The following is a 19,554-nucleotide window of genomic DNA, read 5'->3' as shown; positions in this document are numbered from 1 at the left end:
ATTTCCTATTTATTAAAAGTAAAATTAAACTCTATTTTGTAAACCTGCTTGTGTATTTGACTCTTTGATAGAGTAGTCAATATAATAGTGTTAAAATTATCTAAAAAAAGAAAATTCTCTATTTTACAGCCCCATATCCACCTCGAAATATTTCTGTTCATTTTGTAAACTTGAACAAAAACAACTGGGAAGAACAGAGTGGCAGTTTCCCAGAAGAATCATTCATAAAATCACAAGATTCACCAGGAAAAGACAAACTCTTCCACTTCACAGACGACTCTCCAGAAATTCCCTCCGGCAACACTTCTTCCGGGTGGCCTGATTTTAACAGCAGTGACTATGAGACCACCTCTCAGCCCTATTGGTGGGACAGTGCATCCGCAACTCCTGAAAACAAAGATGAACTTGTGGGCGTCCTGCCCACGGAATATGGAAACCACAGCACACTCAGTGAGATGGAGAAGTTCACATCTGGCTCTTTTGCTTTCTTCCCTGTTCAAATGATACTGAGCTGGTTGCCACCCAAACCGCCAACTGCCTTTGATGGTTTCCATATTCTCATAGAAAGAGAAGGTAAAGCAGTAAGAAATCAGAGGAGATAAGAAATGACACAAAGGAAAGGAAATTCAAGTATTTTAAAATTTGAGTTTGGGAAGGAAGACAGAGTAGACAGTTACTATCTGAAGAAAAATGGTGAGAGAGCGAGAGAGAGAATTTAATTGAATATCCAATGAAGGCTAAGAACAGAAAGCCAAAAGGAAAACGTTAGGTCAGAGTGATTCACCAGTTGCAATTACTGGCAGTTGTACGTATTTCACTGCCCAACATTTCACATACCCAGGCCACTGATGAAAATCTATGTACACTGGTGCCTCGGTTCACAAATGCTTTGATTCACAAATACAAATGTTTGCCAACTTCACAAATGCAAACTCTGCATTGGGTGACAAACACAACTGTTGCCATGTTTCCCACAGAAATACAAGTGTGGTCTTTTCCAAAATCATAGATCGAACTATCATAGAATATTGCTGAATCTGCTGGAGAAATTTTGTTTTTTTATATGCAAATTTGTGAAGCATGCAGCAACAGAATCTCTCTGATAAAGTGATTATTCCTCCAAGGCTCTGAGACCTGCTCTTGCCTCTGCTTGCCTGGCTGTTCTTCATCTCCCTAGGATGCACCCCTTTGCATGCACCCCTCAAATTTTCCCAAAGAGGAGCTGCAAGTAAAATGGAAACTAGGCAGCAACTGATGTTACAGTGGACCTTTGACTTACAAACTTGATCGGATCCCAAGGGTTGGTTGTAACTTAAGTCAGTTGTAAGTCAATACAGTTGAGATCTGGATGTTTACCTGGGTACACACTATAGATAGCTAGAGGCAGATGAATCTTCCATTAACCTAATTAACCTAAGTTGTTCATATGTCAGGCCAATTGTAACTTGAGGGTCCATTGTACTATGATAGCTATTGCATAATAGGTTGTATTCACTTATCCAGCCTTTGAGATTCATTCTTTATGTTTGAGCCCATTAATTCATGAAAACAGAGCCATGCCACACCTTCATTGTTGTTTGGTAGATTTTTATGGTTATATTTGTTTGTTTTGCTTTTACAATAACATACTTCATTTTGTATTTCCCAGTCTAGTAATTTGGGTGCCAAAAGTTGTCAAATTGTCAAAATTTGAAATTAAAATGGCAGCCTTATTTTGATGATAGGACATTAGGATTATATAGTCACATATTTGTTTGCTCTATTTTATTTACTAGAATGAGATACATTTATGGATTCTTTTATACTAGATGATCGAGTAATCAACCATACCCAAATATTATATAAAATTGAAATCCTTTATCATTTCCAATTATCTGAGTAAAAACTCATTTGTGTGAAATTGCTTATTTTTAAAATCTGTCTCATTTGTCTATTCTTCAATTTATTCTATGAAAAATTGTACCTTGTAAGTCAGAATTTTTTTTTACTGCTGTTTTCCATGAAGGTTCAATCATGCTTTTGTCTCACTACAGTGGGTTCTTTCAAATATTCTTACAGTTACCAACTGATAATAATGACTTCAGCTAAAACAATATGCAGCAGGATATAGGCACTGAAGTAATGTAAAAGAAAATAATCCTTATTTTATAAAAGTTCTGGAAGCAAAAAGATAAAGGAAAATATGACATGCCATATTTCTCTGACTAAAAATAATTTGGTATATTTTAAATCATTTCTGAATATTTAACGCTACAACAAAGAGCTCATAAGACATTTGGTGTTAGTTACTTCTTATCTCTTACATTAGATGAAAAAGTTAATAATGGTTACCTTCTCCTAACATTTTATTTCTATCCTACATATAGTTTTATTGGGTAAAAGACATAAGAACATGCAATAGACCCATCCCTAGTTTTGTCGATTTGAATACTATATTTTAGCTTTGATATTTTAAAGTATTTGAGAAGAAGTTTGAACTCTTTTTCATCTTTTTTATACTTGTAGCATCTTTAGTTGATGAGGCTTAATTGAACTTGAAAGAACAAAGGAGCTATTGTGATAAAAACCTATATTTGTAATTAATCAGTTTGTCTATACCCAGGGCCCTCCCAGGTAAGAATTTACATTATATTCTTTTATATTATTTAGAGAACTTTACTGAATATCTGACAGTGGATGAAGAAGCACACGAGTTTATTGCAGAACTGAAGGAGCCTGGGAAATACAAGTTATCTGTGACAACCTTTAGTTCCGCAGGATCTTGTGAAACTCGAAAAAGCCAGTCAGCAAAATCACTCAGCTTTTATATCAGTAAGTAGCAAAGCAATTATTTTGCATTATAGTGGAGCTGGAACAATGAAAGAGGTGAGATTAATGATGCTTGGATGTCAATTATCCACAACCCTTAGGGATCTTGACAATTCTTCGAGGTCAGGAGAGGCCGAGATCCATGAGCTTTTGACAGCAGAAGAAATACATATATATGTTTAATGGTAACAAACTACCCAGGGATTTAACTTGAAGACTTTTTTTTTTGCTATTGTGATAATTGAACATTTATCAAACTGACCTTCCACACTGCCCATAACAAACTCTTCAATAACAAGGACACATAGTTTGGGAAATAGGACTTTTATTTGAGGCCATAATGAAATGTGATATTATAGAACTGTGTGGAAATCTCATTATAGTATTGAACTTGTCGAGCTCAGAAGACAAAGATTTAGGTGTAGTTACACTTGGGTGGTCTCCACGCAATTAACAGAAGAAAAACCTGGAGAATCCTAAAAGCCCCATTGACAAGTCTTAAGATGGCTTCTACTGATTCTATGTGGGGTAATCACAGAACAATGCTCAGCATCTCCAGCCTCAATTTATTTGAGCCTTATATGTCTGTAGCTCAACTCTATTTACTGGAAGTTTAGAGGCTAAATATCAGTGAGCAACTTATCAATAATTCAGTATTCCTCTTGATCAGCAAAGAGAAAAATAAAAAAACAGAAATTTCTCTCAGAAAAATATCTATCTTCTTTAACAGAATGTACCACTGTGCCTCCAGTAATCCTCCAAAGATGGACAGAAGAGGGAAAACAGGGACTGAGACAGATCAGTTTATGAAAAAGCTTAAAATGTTGAAACTGAGCCAAGGGTGATGGAACATGCCTATCATGGAAAGTTCAGGAATGTAGCTCTGTGGTACAGCATTTGCCTAGCATGTGCAAGCTGCTGGATTCAAAACCTAGGACTACCAAAAAGAAAAGGTTGAAAATGTCTCCATATAACATTTTTTCACTTCAAAAACCAAAAACAAATCCAAGTATGATAGTTCGTGCACTCTGGGAGGCTGAAGCAGGAGGATCAAAAGTTCAACCTCAGCCTGGGCACCATAGTAACTTAGCAAGACCTTGTCTGGAAATTAAATATTAAGAGGGGGGAGAGGGATATAGGTCAGTGCAAAGAAGCTAAGTTCAATCCTTAATGCCAGAAAGAAAAAAAGTCACCACTAGTGAAAAGCCTGAAATATCCAGCAGACATACAGAAAGGATTTTGGTAATTACCTTGCATGAATTTCAAGTATGAGAGATCTTTGATGTGAGATCACTTGGAAAAAAAGAACAAAGCTGAATATTCACTTCTTCCCATGAGACTACAAAGGCTTTGCTGACCAAGAAATCTCCTCTTGTTCCAGTGCAGACCAGCTCAAGTTAATGTCTCCCATTAAAACTGCTCTATGAGGGCAGGGATTTAGCTCAGTGGCGCCGCCACCTGCCTCCCAAGCGCAAGGTCCTGAGTTCCATCCCCTAAAACAAAAAAACTTGCTGTATATGGCTTTTCTCTTCTCTGAATTGCATTTCATAGCATAAACACAGAACTTTGTGTGGATTATTTTTCTAGACTTAGTTCATTTGTGTACATCTTGCTTCTCACACCAAATTATGAAATCCTAGGCTGGGGTTATACTATTTGTGTATTTATTCCTTCTTTTATACATTTGACAACTATTTATTGAGTCACTTCTATCTGTCAAACATTCTTCTCTTCTTGAGTATCCAGAGTAACTAGTAAAATTCAGAATATGTCAGAATTGCTCAAATATATGATTATGTTGAAGACATTCATCTTAATATCACCAAGAGAAATACGGGCCACTAGAAATCTTTCTCTGTGCCAATAAAAAAAATGATATTTTAAGTGCTTAAAATATTCCATTCAATGGTAATGAGCTGTCAAGTTTACAATATACATATATTCTTGGTTATAAAAATATGTTGTAGATATGAATGCTTATACTTAACTAGGTAGGTGAGCAACAAATTAGGATGATTTAATTTCATTCTATATAGTGTGGTCATGCAACAGCTAACATTTGCAGCCCCTTTCCTGACCAAGCTCTTTCAGTCAATCCACTGTTGAGTTGCATTACAATTTACGTGTCAAGCATAATGGCGCACGCCTGTAACTCCAGCACTCAGGAGACTGAGGCAGGAGTATTGCCACATGTCCAAAGCCAGCCTGGGCTACATAGTGAGTTCAAGGGCAGCCTGAATCCTCTCTCAAAAAAGAAATGACATGTATGTATTGCACTATAATTTTTAATTACTCAGCATTGAAGTCTTTCCCAGAGATGAGAATTAAGTAGGTACAATAGTCTCAGACAGTCTTATGAATGGAACATTTTATTATCCGCATTTTTAATGTGAAAAAAACTGAGTCACAGAAGATTCAATGGCTTTCCCACATGTGAGAATGGGGAGTAGACTTTAGGAATATTTGACGATGAAGCCCATTCCGATGCACCTTGCCAAGCACTTGTCTTTGTGACAGTGGGCAGGTCACTCAAGTCTCTGAACCTCAGTTTCCTCATCAGTCAAGTTATTTTCTATCCTAAAACCTCATGATTTGTCCATTTGACAGATGCAGTTTCTGAGATTCAGACATTAAATCATTTGACCAAGATTTGCCTATGAGCAAATTTGAGTCTTGAGCCAATTTTTCTATTTCCAAGCCAGTGCTTTTCACTATTTCATCTGCCCCGGGAAGCCCCAGGCAGGCTTGAGAGCATGGATTTTGGAATCAGACTTCCTGTGTGTGTGAATCCCAGCTCTATTTCTCCTAACTGTATTGAGATTTAATAGACTTACAAGACTTAAAGGATTAAAATATGCACATATATATAAATGTAGAGCCTAGTATATAATGCATGCTACATCTCTTTGTCCTCATTGTTAACATTTGTTACTGTTACCCTCTTACACCATTTAGAGCAAACCAGCCTGAGTCTGCTCTCCCCGACCAAAACACTGGCTCCTTTCCTCTCCTGGGTTTGAGAAATGCAGCTTTCTAATAAGGGATGGAAAAATGCGTCCTGAGCAAATAGGAGAAAGTTGTGTGCTTGTATTTCTTGAGTCCTTGCTATACATCAGGCACTGTTCTAAGCAACACTTCAGAAACCTAAGATAACAGGGCCTATAATAAACACTTCTATGGAGATATTAGGAATCCACCTTGTCTCCCAAATATAGCCCAGGTTTTAGCCAGCGTATTTAATTGATCCAGCCTGTTGCCTGGTTCTTGGCTCATGTAGTCACAGCCTACCTCTTTGTTCCCATTGCTACCACCTTTAATTTTTTTCACAGGATTGTAGCAGAGGCTAATTTGACTCTCAAACCCATCATTTCTAGAAACCAAAGCTCCTTATAACAAAGGAGTCAGGAACACCCATGTGCCATACCCACTGTGTTAAAAGAGAAGTAAATGCTCTCTAGTGAAGATTTTACCAGAATACTCCCAGACAGCTGAAGTGGAGCTTGTCTCTCAGCAAAACCATTCCATTGTTGTTGCTGTGGATGCTTCTGTTGTTTTGTTCAATGAGGAGATGTGGGACCGAGTAAGGTAGCTGGGCAGAGGATCAAAGGAGTCACTGGTGTGACACCAGTCTTCCTTTGAATATCTTTGCAAAGACTATCAGAAAACAACACAGCTTTAAAAACTGGACTTTTATCTGAATCAGCTCAGAGTGACCTTCCCTTGTGTTCTGATTGCAAATGTTCAGGTCCTAATGGAGAGTGGATTGAAGAATTGACTGAGAAGCCCCAGCATGTGAGCGTTCATGTTTTAAGTTCCACCACTGCCTTGATGTCCTGGACGTCCCCCCAGGAGAATTACAATAGTACCATTGTGTCTGTGGTGTCCTTGACCTGCCAGAAACAGAAGGAGAGCCAGAGGCTTGAAAAGCAGTACTGCACCCAGGTAAGGGACGACCCCACTGAGTTACAGCCTCCTGGGAGATGCAAGGAGACCACTGCTGAGTACTGAGCAGAAGCTAGATCCTGGTGTCCACTGGACAGGGTCCAAAGGAGGTTTCCCCAACTCAGAGACGGGGAACCCGGATTCATCCTGTCCATAAGGCAGGTTGCAGATTCGCCAACTGTGGTCACAGAAAAAGAATTTTCAGGACACATCTGTCAGAGGCATAAAGGGATTTATTATGCAAAATTTAAAGTACACACTCAGAGAAAATGGTGTGGACCTTTGAGACAGGTACATTATAGTCTGAAGCTAGGAGTATTTATTTATGTGTTTGTGGCAGTAGGAATCTGTTCAATGTGTGAATCTACAGGAAGTCTGGGCGAGGCTAATAAGAGAAAAGCAATGGGCCACCCACAGAAAGATAATGGCTCATTTTAGGGGTGAAAGGATGGTCCATTTTTATAGAAAAAAAGCATGAGCTCAGTCTACTGCTTGGTTTTTTTTTCCATTTAGTTTATTGTTATATTTTAGGTATACAATAGTTACATTCAACATTGGGATCTTGAACCTTTACATGACATATCTTGGTTCTTATTTTTTCCCCATTCTCCTGCCCTCCCTTCACCCCTCCACCATTCCCTATTTACAAAGGTTTTGTTTCCATGTTTTTCCTTTTCTCATATTTTTTCCTTTTCCCTTCTTTCCTTTCCCCTACCCCTCCCACTTCCCCTACTCCTTTAAACATATTCTTCCTATTTCACAATATCAGTTATACGTTTTTATTCTTATTTACACTATTGCTCGTTTACTTTTCTTTTCTTTTTTTTAAGATCAGTGATCTAAGATATTTTGCCTTAAAAAATTCTTTGAAACCTTTGCATGTTTCTCTTAAGGTCCGGTCTCTGCCCTTTATCTTATCAACTAAGCTAGTTTTATCGACTTATACTATCTTTAAGGGATTTTGAATATGATGGTCTTAGAAGAAAGGAGGTATAAACAAGGATGGATAACTTTCTGAGTGTGTCCTGAAGGTGAGATCATATGAGTCCGCAAAAGAAATTGCATAGGGACTGAGGGTGAAGAGGATTTTACAAACTGCCTGGGAAAACTTGCCAGGGGAGGAGAGAGACAACCAAGAAGAGGGTTGAGGTTTTATCTTTTCTATTCTGTTTCTTTTACAAAAAAACAGTTTCCTTTTTAAAAAACTATAAAAGTAATGCATGCTTGCTAAAAAGAATAATTTGGAAGTTAAACCCTTATACAGTAACCCCCCCTCACAAGTGATAAAAGTTTTGAAGGACAATGGGAGTGAACCAATCACAGGGACGACTAGGGGGCAGGTGAAGGAAGACTGTATAAATCAGCAGATAAATCCACAGTGCCTGCCGTGAGGGGCCTGAATGAACGCACACACCCCATCTCCATTCCCGAACCACAGGGTACAAAGTGAGCCGAGAGCAGACCTTAACTTCAGACAGATGCCCTAAGAATGTAGAGCCCAGTCCTATTTTCCTAAAATTTGGTTTTCTTTTTCCATAAAGCAACATTTTTGTGTCTTATAAACACATTGTTGTCTTCCCTAAAGGAAAAAAAACTGAATTATTTATTCATGTGCAGAATGTTTAGATATTTCCATTTCTTCCATGGAAATTAGGCATTGATGATGCTTTTTAGTGAGTGATGTTAAGTCGGTAAGATAGGTGCAGGAATCATGGCCTTTGCAGCAATGAAAACTGTAGAGTGCTGAGATAAACTCTGGCTTGAGGGTGAAGCCACCACCTGACTTGAATGAAATTAAGCAGTAAACACTCTAAATCAATTAACTAATAATCAGTTCATTGTGCAGCTCATTGTCTTCCTGCCCTACCATTCCCAGGATAACTGCCTCATTACACTGACAGAAAAATGTTTGTTGCAGAGACAACGACCCAGAACTGAAATGACCAAGGTTCATGGCTTTCCTGCCCCATCTCATGTACAAAATGTGTATCTTTGGCAGAGAAGCCAAGAGCTACAGGCCCAGCAAGATCTTAAAAATTATATGTGAGCCAGGAAAAGGCTAATCTGTGTTCACTTTATCAATGCCCTCTCAAAATGCAAACATGAAACTGGTAAGGTGTACAGATGGGCAAAGGGGCTAATATTTAAAGTGAATTGTGGGAACTAGAATACCATGAGTGTCATTGCAGTGACCACAACACTTTTTTGAAGATTGTATTATTGCATTATTTTATTGTTATGCTACTCTTACTCATAGCACCACTACACACACACACACACACACACACACACACACACACACTCTTCAAATGTGGAAGAAATGGTTTGAAGGGAAGCAAAGGAAAGGGAAGAAGAAAAGAATCGTGTACAGGTACAAATTCCTTATGATGAATGTCATCACATTGTACATCTAAAATGTACCCAAAAAATTAGTTTGAAAAAATAATAAAATTGCCAGATAAAAAAGAACCAGCCCAGAGTTATGTGCCCATTAAACAAAGAAATGTATAAGATGATCTTGCCAGGATAGCTCAAACTAGAGCTAGGGGACTAAGCCCTAAAGAAATCACTAGCTAACAGGAAAATAATAATGATATTTCTTTAGTTCTATATTCAGTGGTACTGTATTTATATAAAACAGAAAACCCAAAATGTAGCTCTAAAATAAAGGTGATTCTGAAGCCAAATACCTGTTAATACAGGTTGAGCATCCCTTATTGAAAATTGAATTTTTGGGCCCAGGATTTAGCTCAGTGGTTCCACCGCCTGCCTTGCAAGAGTAAGGACCCGAGTTCGATGCCCAGTACCAAAAAAAAAAAAAAAAGAAAAGAAAATTGAATTTTTTGATTTTATAATATTTGAATATTATGACGAGAGAGACAGAGACACAGAAGAGAGCCAGGGATAGAGACTGGGATAGAATGTAAGTTTATAAACAAAATGTATTGATGCTTCTTTTTTAAATCAATTTTGTAGGTACATTTTAGGTATACAATGTGATGACATTCATCATTGGAAATTTGCACCTTTACATAATCTCTCTTGGTTCTTATTTTTTCAACATTCCCTGCCCTCCTTTCAACCTCTCCATCCCTCCCTATTTACAAAGACTTTGTTTCCATTTTTTCATTTTCTCATATTAATTCCATTCCCTTCTTTCCTTTCCCCTACCCCTCCCACGTACCTTCCCCTTTGCCCCTTTTCTTCCTATTTCACATTATCTATTATACTTTTTAGTCATTATTTACACTTTCAGTTTCTCACAGTAGAGAAACTATTTGGTATTTACACGTGTGTCCTATTTATTTCACATAAGAGTATCACCTCAATGTGCATCCATTTAGCTATAAATGTCTCTGATTTCTCATTTTTTATGGCTAAGTAATACTCCATTTTATTAAAAAGAAACACATTTTCTTTATCCAGTCTCCAGTTGATGGGCATTTGGGCTGCCTCCAAGCTTTAGCTATTGCAAATTGTGCTGCCATGAACATGGGTGCACACATATTACTGTGGTATGATTCTTTTAATTCTTTGGGGAAGATACTCAGCAGGGGAATAGCTGGGTCAAATGGGACTTCCAGTCCTAGTTCTTTGAGGTATCTCCATACTGATTTCCACAGTGGTTGAATCAGTCTACAGTCTCAGCAGCAGAGGAGCAGGGTTCCTCTTTCCCCACAGCCCTGCCAGCCTTTGTTATTGGTTGATTTCATGATAGCAGCCATTCTTTCTGGGGTGAGGTGGAATCTCAATGTTGTTTTCATTTACATCTCTAGAATGACCAGTGATGTTGAACATATTTTCACATGTTTATTTGCTATTTCTACTTCTTTGTGTGAGAAATGTCTTCATTTCAGATGCCCATTTTTGGATTGGGTTTTTTAATTTCAGAGGTCTGATTTTTTAAATTCTTTATAGGTTCTAGATAGTAGACCTTTGTCTGAGGAACAGCAGGTGAAAATTTTTTCCCACATTGTGGGTTGTCTCTTCACACTGTTGATGGTTTCTCTTGCTGTGCAGAAGCTTTTTAATAAGAAGAGATCCCACTTGTTGATTGTTTGTGCTAGTTCACAGGCAACTGAGGTTTTGTTCATAAAATCTTTTCCTATGCCAGTGTCTTCAAGAGTTCTACCTAACCTCTGCTCCAGCCAGTTCAGCGTTTCTATTTTAATATTTAGATCTTTCACTCATTTTGATTTTAGTTTAGTGCTTGGTGAGAGATATAGGTGTAGTTTTAATCTTTGGCAAGTTGAAACCCAATTTTTCCAGCACCATTTATTAAAGAGGCTATCTTTCCTCCAGTGAGGGTGGTTGGCTCCTTTGTCAAAGATGAGGTGGCTGAGTGTGTCTGGAGTTGTTTCTGCATCTTCTAATCTGTTCCACTGGTACTCAGGTCTGTTTCTTTGCCAGTACCATGCTGTTTTTATCACAGTAGCTTTGTAGTATAGTTTCAAGTTGGAGGTTGTGATACTCCCTGCCATGTCTCTGTTGCCTAGAATTGCATTTGCTATTCTGGGTCTCTTCTTGTTCCAAATGAATTTTTGGATTGTTTTCTCAAGGTTCAAAAGTATGCTCTTGGGATTTCAGTTGGGATTGCATTGAATCTATATAGCAGTTTTGAAAGTGTGGCCATTTTCACTATGTTGATCCTTCCTACCCAGGAGCAGGGGATGTCTTTCCATTTTCTGATATCATCTTCAATCTCTCTTTTCAGAGTGCTATAGTTTTCAGAGAAAAGGTCTTGGATTTCTTTTGTTAGGTTGATTCCTAGGTATTTCCGTTTTTTGGATGCTATTGTGAAAGGAATTGTTTGCCTTATTTCTCTCTCAGTGAGTCTGTCATTCATGTAGAGGAAAGCTATTGATTTTTGTGTGTTGACCTTGTAAGCAGCTACTTGACTGAATTTGGTTATTAAGTCTAGAAGACTTTTGGTGGAGTTCTTGGGGTCTTCTATATACGGTATCATGTCATCTGCAAATAATGACAATTTGACCTCTTCATTTCCTATCTTTATTCCTTTTATTTCTTTCTCTTATCTAATTGCCGTGGCTAATGTTTCCAAGACTATATTGAACAGGAGTGGTGATAGTGGACATCCTTGTCTTGTTCCTGATGTTAGTGTGAAGGATTTCAGTTTTTGAGCATTTAGTATGATATTGGCTGTTGGTTTTTCATAGATGGCTTTTATCAGATTGAGGTAGAGGCTGTCTATTCCAATTTCTTGTAGGGTTTTTATTATAAATGCCTGTTGGATTTTGTCAAATGCTTTTTTTGAATCTATTGAGAAGATCATATGGTTTTTGTCCTTGGCTCTATTGATATAGTGTATTACATTGATTGATTTGAGTATTTTGAACCATCCCTGCATCCCTGGGATGAATCCCACTTTGTCAAGGGTGTATGAGCTTCTGTATTCTAATTGCCAGTATCTTATTAAAGATTTTTGCATCTATGTTCATTAGTGAGATTGGCCTATAGTTCTTTTTTTCAGTTGGGTCTTTCTCTCCTTTGGGGATCAAGGTGATGCTTGCTTCCAGGAATGAATTTGGGAGTATTGCTTCCCTTTCAATCTCATTGAAGAGTTTAAACAGTAGTGGCAGCAGTTCCTCTCTAAATGTCTTGTAGAATTCAGCAGTGAAGCCATCGGGGCCTGGGCTTTTCTTAGTTGGTAAGTTTTTAATTATGTTTTCAATTTTATTGATTGATATTGGGTAGTTTAGAATTTTTAGGTCTTCTTCTTCTTTCAACTTTGGTAATTCATACGTATCTAGGAATCTGTCCATTTCTTCTGTGTTTTCCATCTTATTGGCATATAGGTTCTGGAAGTAGGTATTGATGATCCTCTGGATTTCTGCTGGGTCCATTGGAATTTCATCCTTTTCATTCTTAATTGCATGGATTTGGGCCTTTTCTTTCCTTTTTCTGATAAGGTTGGCTAAGGGTTTGTCAATTTTGTTGATTCTTTCAAAGAACCAACTCTTGGATTCATTGGTTTTTTTGTGTTGTTCTCTTAGTCTCCATTGCATTGATTTCTGCCCTAATCTAATCTTTATTTCCTCCCTTGTATGAGCTCTGGGCTTTTCCTGCTCTTCTTTTTCTAGAAGCCTGAGGTTCAGCATCAGGTTTTTTAATTGGGCTCTCTTTGTTTTCCTAATATGGGCATTCACTGTGATGAATTACCCTTGTAAGACTGCTTTCATTGTGTCCCATAGATTCTGATATGTTGTATTATCATTGTTATTGAATTGTAGGAACTGTCTGATTTCTTCTTTAATTTCCTCTGTGACCCATTGGTTATTTAGAAGTGTGTTGTTCAATTTCCATGTGTTTATGAAATTCTTGTGGTTTCTTTTGCTATTGATCTCCAATTCCATTGCAATATACAGGGGATAACTTCAATTCCTTTGCACTCACTTAAACATGTTCTATGAGTGAGTATGTGGTCTATTTTGGTGGACAACCTGTGTGCAGCTGAAAAGAATGTGTATTCTGATTTTTGGGGGTGGAACACTCTGTAAACATCTGTTATGTGCATTTGTTCAAGAGTTTGATTGAGTTCTAGTATTTTGTTGCTTTTTTTTTTTGGTCTAGTTGATCTATCTGTTTATGACAGTGGGGTATTGAGGTCCCCCAAGACTATTGTATTAGTACTTTTTTTATTTTTTTCGTGTCTGTTAGTATTTGTTTTATATAGTTGGGCACACTAGTGTTTGGTGCATATATATTTATGATTGTTATCTCTTCCTCTTGGATTGTTCCCTTTACCAAATATAATGTCCTACTTTATCTCTCTTACTCAGTAGTGGTTTAAAATCCACTTGATCTGCAAAGAGGATAGCTATTCTTCCTTTTTTTAGGGTTCCTGTTACATGGAGTATTGTTTTCCACCCTTTAACTTTCAGTCTATGAGTTTCTTTTTTAATTATGTGTGTTTCTTGTATGCAGCATATTGTTGGATCTTGCTTCTTGATTCATTCTGCCAGTCTATTTGTTTTGATTGGTGAATTGAGATCATTAACATTAATGGTTATAACTGATACATATTGACTTATCATTGTCATGACTGTTTCTTTTTGTTGGATTCTCCCTCTTTGCATTTAATTTCTCATCGTACCTGATGGATTCATTCTGCTGGGCTTCCTTGGGTTGTGATCCTCATGGTCTTTTCCTAGGATATTGTCTAAAATTTTTTGGAGTGCTGGTTTGGTATTCATGAAGTTCCTAAGGTGCTCTTTGTCATGAAAGAATCTTATTTCTCCATCAATTTTGAAAGATAGTTTTGCAGGGTACATCAATCTGAGTTGGAGGCTGTTTTCCTTTAAGGCTTGCAATATGTCACTCCAAGCTCTTCTTGCCTTGAGGGTTGTGTTGAGAAGTCTGCTGTGATTCTGATGGGCTTTCCTTTGTATGTTATTTCTTTCTTTCCTCTAACTGCTTGTAGAATTTTGTCCTTCTGCTGGGTTTCTGGAATCTTAACTATTATATGCCTATGTGTAGATTTTTTTGATCAAGGGTAGTTGGTGTCCTATATGTCTCACTTATCTGTATGTCAAGTTCTTTTCTCCTGCTTGGGAAGTTTTGTTTCATCACTTCTCTGAACAGTTTTTTTATGTCATCTGCACTCTCACCTGTTTCTTCATTAACTCTGATCAGTCTTATGTTATTCTTCTTTGCATCATCTAGCAGCTGCTGGGTTGATTTCTTTTCTTTCTTTCTTTTTTTTTTTTTTTTTGGTACCGGGGATCAAACTCGGGTCCTTGCACTTGCACAGCAGGCAGCAAAACCACTGAGCTAAATCTCCAGCCCTGCTGGATTGATTTCTAATGGTCCCTTACTATTTTTTTATTTATTTATTTATTTATTTATTTATTTATTTATTTATTTGTACTGAGGATTGAATTCAAAGGTCCCTTACTATTTTAAAGAAATTTTTCTTTTCCTGGTCACTAATTGCAATCTTATCTTCTATATCTGAAATTCCATCCTCACATTGGTTCATTCTGCTGTGTAGACTTTCAATGGAGTTTTTAATCTCCTGGAAATCTGTTTGCATCTGTTTTATGGATTCCATTTGTTTCCTATGTTGATATTCCATTATGCTCTTCAGAGCCTCTATTTTTTTTTATCTGTGTCTCCTTTAGATTTATTAATCATGTCTTGAACTATGGACACAGTCTCTGGTGATAGCTGAGAAATTATTTCTGATTTCATTTTTTCCAGATCCTCTTTTGTTGCCAGTTCAAGGAGTTCAGTTGGTTGAGTATTAGATTGTTCCATCTTGTTTCCCTTTGGAGTTGCTTTAGATGATCTGGAACTCTGGTTTTGAGACTTGTTTATGTGTCTTCTCATTTCAACAGGGAGGGGGGACGATGTGTGCTGCTGGCACCCATGTGGCTCACCTCCTCAGTGCTGGGCCCAGTGGTATGGTATCCTGGAAGGTTCGTCTCCTCTGGGCTGGGGGCAGCTCTGCTCCTCTGTACTCGGGGCAGTGGTATGGTAGCCCAGAATGTTCACCTCCTCTACCTGAATCTGTTAAAGCTATTTATGACAAAGTGTCTTAATTACTTTTCTCGTTGCTGAGACAAAATACCTGACACCCAAAGTTAGAGGAGGAAAGGTTTATTTTAGCTCAGATTTTATAGAAGTTTCAGTCCATCATTAGTTGGCTCCAAGAGCAGCATGGCAGAGGCCTATTCATGCTTCTTATACATTTACCTCTGAAGGTAATTTTATGTAAGAAATTTAATAGTCATGGAATACAGGAAACAAAGTTTCTTGATGTGAAATTTTCCACTGCAGGCATCACATTGGTGCTCAAAAGTTTCAGATTCTAAGCATTTCAGATTTGGGGCTTTTAGACTAGGGATGCTCATGCCATCACTGATCATAATGATTTCATTGTTCTCTAGTCTCACTCCTTCTACTTGCCTCTATCACTGACTGCGCCATAACATCATCTCTTTATGTTACCTTGATGATCCATGAGAATCACTGCTAATGTCCTAATTTAAATATATCCTCATCATATATAATCATAGATATTGTAATATCGTATATATCATATATATCATATGTATATATATATATATACTCAAGGTATGTTCATAAAATACTGTTCACAGATACATTGCTATTAATCTTCCTCAAAGTAATCCCCCTTTGCTTTGAACACCCTTATCCTATTATTCTTGCCCCTTTCTGAAGCAGCTCTGGAAGTACTCATTTGTGTCTTTAGTTACACCATCAAGGCTGCCCCGATATCCTGAATCAATTCAAAACCTTTACCTCTCATGGTCATTTTGACTTTGGGGAAGAGCCAAAAGTCACACAGTGCCAGATCCTGTGAACAAGGTGTATAAGCACACACCTCAGTGTTTTTATTTGACAGAAATTGATGCAAACAGTTGGTTATTGCAGGGTAATCAAAACATATGGAGAATATTTCTTTAAAATGTATTACAGTAAAAGACATATTGTACTAGTCTCCCTCAAGATACTCATATTACTCCCCCCTCCCTTCAAACACACTTATTTCATAGTTCTTGACAATGTGTCTTTTACTGTAATAAGCTTTATGAATTTATGCAAATGTTCTCGGGAAAGAGTTTTGTAATACATCCCTCCCAATAACCATGGTAGTGCTACTCCTTTATAAACATATGCTGAACATACAATCAGAGTCAAATTGGTGTTATATTTTTTTAAACTCAGATAATTCTTCAAAGTAAATGTGTCCTCAGTATTCTCTCCAAAGATACGCAATCATAAATTTCAGACTTGGAAAGAGTCACATAACATATGCATGTGTATTTGCTCTTATTTGTGATCTGACTTGGTTCCTTTTTCTGACAATGTACTATACATTAGGAATGTATCAGAACTAATTAGCAAAATCAGACAAAGACAAATCAGCCTTTTAGCTTTCAAATGAAGATGTGGTATAACTAAGAGACTGAATATTTAAGGGACCTCCCCAAAGTCACACAACTGGTTAGTATCAGAGCTGTGACCAGGGCCCAAAAATCTGAGTTCCCAGCCAGTGCTATGTCTGTGTATTACATGTGCTGCCCAGCCACCATCCTGACAGAATCCAGATGGTAGTGTCCACCAGCAGACAGCAGACAAATATGGGCTTCAGATATGACCTCAGTAGCTACCAGCTGTGAGAACCTGAGCAACTCTCTCACCTCTGTAAGTTGTAGGGTTTTCGTCTGTGCTATAGGAGAAGCCAAAGCTACCTTAGAGCTGGTAATAAAGACAAAATGACTTGATGTTTAGCGCAATGCCTGGAACATAGTGATAATAAGTGCATTTTTAAATGTGTTAGCTTTTATTATTGTCTCGACTAAGCAGGGTGTTTTTTTGGTTTAAGGGAGAAGGGTAGAGCAGCTCCAGAGGCCCTCCACAGAAAAGCTAAGTAACTAGAGTAAAGGTACAGCAAGAGCTAGTGGAGAAAGGATGACAGAAAGTGGACATAGAAACATTTCAGACTTAAAAAAACCTTCACTATTAGCTTGTTCAACCCGACTATTTCACAGTCTATCTTATATTTCTTTCAGTTCTTCTCTCTGGTACATCTTTGCTCTCACTTCTTTAGCTGAGGTGGGTAGGACTGGCGCTTATTTGGAGTGACAGTGAATTCAATTGAATTCTTGGGATTGAAGATTAAACTAATCAGAAAAAAATATTAGAAAGTTAAAATGAGCAGAAATTGAGAGAAGTGTGGAATGGTCTTGTAGAAAACAAAGCATGTATTACTTAACAAAATGCAGGAGAATGTTTGTCTCACTTTCAAAACATCTGCACAGAACTCAAGAATAAATAAAATGATGTGAATATAGAAGAGACATCTACACCCCTGATGTTCATTTCTGAGGGCAAAATATGGAAGCAACCTAAGTGACCATCAATACCCAAATGCATACATATAATGAAATATGATACACCTTTTTAAAAAAGAAAACTTTGTCATTTGCAACAATATCATTGGACATGGAAGATATTATGCTAAGTTAAATAAGCCAGACACACAAAGACAAATATGGCATTATCTACATATATGTGCAACCTACAAAAGTCAATCTCATAGAAATAGGGAAATGTGGTTACCAGAGGCTGAAACTATAGGAAGAGGAGAGAAAGGAAAGGGATGAGATCAATCAAAGGGTATGGTTTAACTAGAGGGGTGAGTTTTAATGAGCTGTTGGACTACATCATGACCCCAGGTAATAATCATGTGCTATGTATTTCAAAATTGCTAAAACAGACTTTTAATGTTCTCATCACAAAAATAAAATGATAAAATGATGAGATGGCAGATATGTTAATCACCTTGCTGTAATCTTTCTATAATGCATACATAGATCAAATCATCATATTGTACCCCATAAATATACACAGTTATTTGTCATAGACAGACACATAGACAGACAGACAAGCACAGTGGGATGATAGTGTAAATACAATATAAATTGGCAGCTCAGCAGATATTCAGAGATTGAAGGGAAATTGGTGTTCATAATTTGTTGCCAATGCAAGTATTTTGCAATACCATTGCTCTCTTTAAATAATAAATATAGCTGCTTCTTTTAATAAAATTAAAATTTCTCTAATATGAATTTTTAAATTTAGGGTACAGTATTTAAGTGGCTATGATTCCAAGTATTCATGTGAATAGCTAGACTCAACTACTGACTAAAATAGTATAAACTAAAGAAACTTTAACATTATTCTAAAACAATCTATACTCTGTATGCCCTGGGTTATTCTAAATATTCTAAATAGGCAAAATTAGTGGTAGGTGAGTTAAGTTAGCATTTACTGGTATGGTAGGATGTCTGCAAAGTGTTAAGTATTGGTGATCTAAAGCATGTATGGTGAGTAGCATGTTATTTATGTATATCTGTTAGAGGAAGGGCTAGAAGAACTCCCACCAAAATGCCAAGACCTGTGGAAAGAGAACAGAAGACTTCCAGTTTACTTCATTTGCTCTTCTTTTTTGTGAACAATTTTTAAATGACCGTGTGCTAGTTTTGTCACTTAGAATGTATTTTATTTTAGTTACTTTTTGGGAGGTGATAATGGTGGTGAACTGGAGATTTAACCCATGGAGTGCTGAGCTTCAGCCCCAGATATTATTATTATTATTATTATTATTATTATTATTATTGTTTTAAGACAGATTTTTGCTAAGTGCCTAGGTTTGCCTTGAGCTTGCCATCCTCCTGTCTCAGCCTCCCAAGCACACCACTGTACCTGGCTTAGAAAATATTCTAAAAGGATAAGAGGAAGTCCTGCTTAGTTGTGCATAACAAACACATTCACTCAGTTCTCCACTCAGCTTGGGTCTTGAGGGATTCCATCAGAAGAGGATATCTTGTTGACAGTCTTATAAGGATCCTAGTAGAATTAAAAGTGTAAAACTTGGACAAGAAAATCTTATGTGAATGTGTAAATAGAAAAAAAGGAATGGAAATGCTAATTTATTAATTCAATTTAATTTTTACTTTGTTCAAGCCAATGGAAAAGAAATATTGCTATGCTGCTCCTACTTTTACGTAGAGCAAGTTGTAGCAAACAAATTATATAATTCCTATTTGGTATAATCAGTTTAAATCTCATATCATATTACCAGTACTGTTTATCCTTAAAACCTTAGTAACACTTTAAAAAAAAACTTATAGCATAAGTTAATGTCAATAGTATTGTTCTCCATCGATTTGTGTTCCTTCCTGCAACAATTCTGCAATTTTATGTATTCTAGAGGCCAAAATTTGATCAAAGGATTTAACATTTCTTGATACT

The 19,554-nt window shown here is 37.1% G+C and overlaps 1 protein-coding gene across 3 annotated transcripts in view; it reads left to right on the top strand.

Moving 5' to 3' along the window:
* Ptpro (protein tyrosine phosphatase receptor type O) overlaps positions 1-19,554 on the top strand; it is a 249,838-nt gene that overhangs the window by 155,867 nt on the left and 74,417 nt on the right. For all 3 annotated transcript variants that reach the window (XM_004845822.4, XM_021259146.2, XM_087214061.1), the window contains exons 5-7: positions 130-573; positions 2,650-2,811; positions 6,554-6,750. In XM_004845822.4, the coding sequence (XP_004845879.2) occupies positions 130-573; positions 2,650-2,811; positions 6,554-6,750 (803 nt within the window). The remainder of the gene's footprint in view (positions 1-129; positions 574-2,649; positions 2,812-6,553; positions 6,751-19,554) is intronic.

Source organism: Heterocephalus glaber, unplaced genomic scaffold (genome assembly GCF_053883595.1).
Source record: "Heterocephalus glaber isolate CG9 unplaced genomic scaffold, H.glaber_assembly_v1.0 deba00001444, whole genome shotgun sequence".
Classification (NCBI taxonomy): domain Eukaryota; kingdom Metazoa; phylum Chordata; class Mammalia; order Rodentia; family Bathyergidae; genus Heterocephalus; species Heterocephalus glaber.
This window is presented reverse-complemented; position numbering and strand designations above follow the sequence as displayed.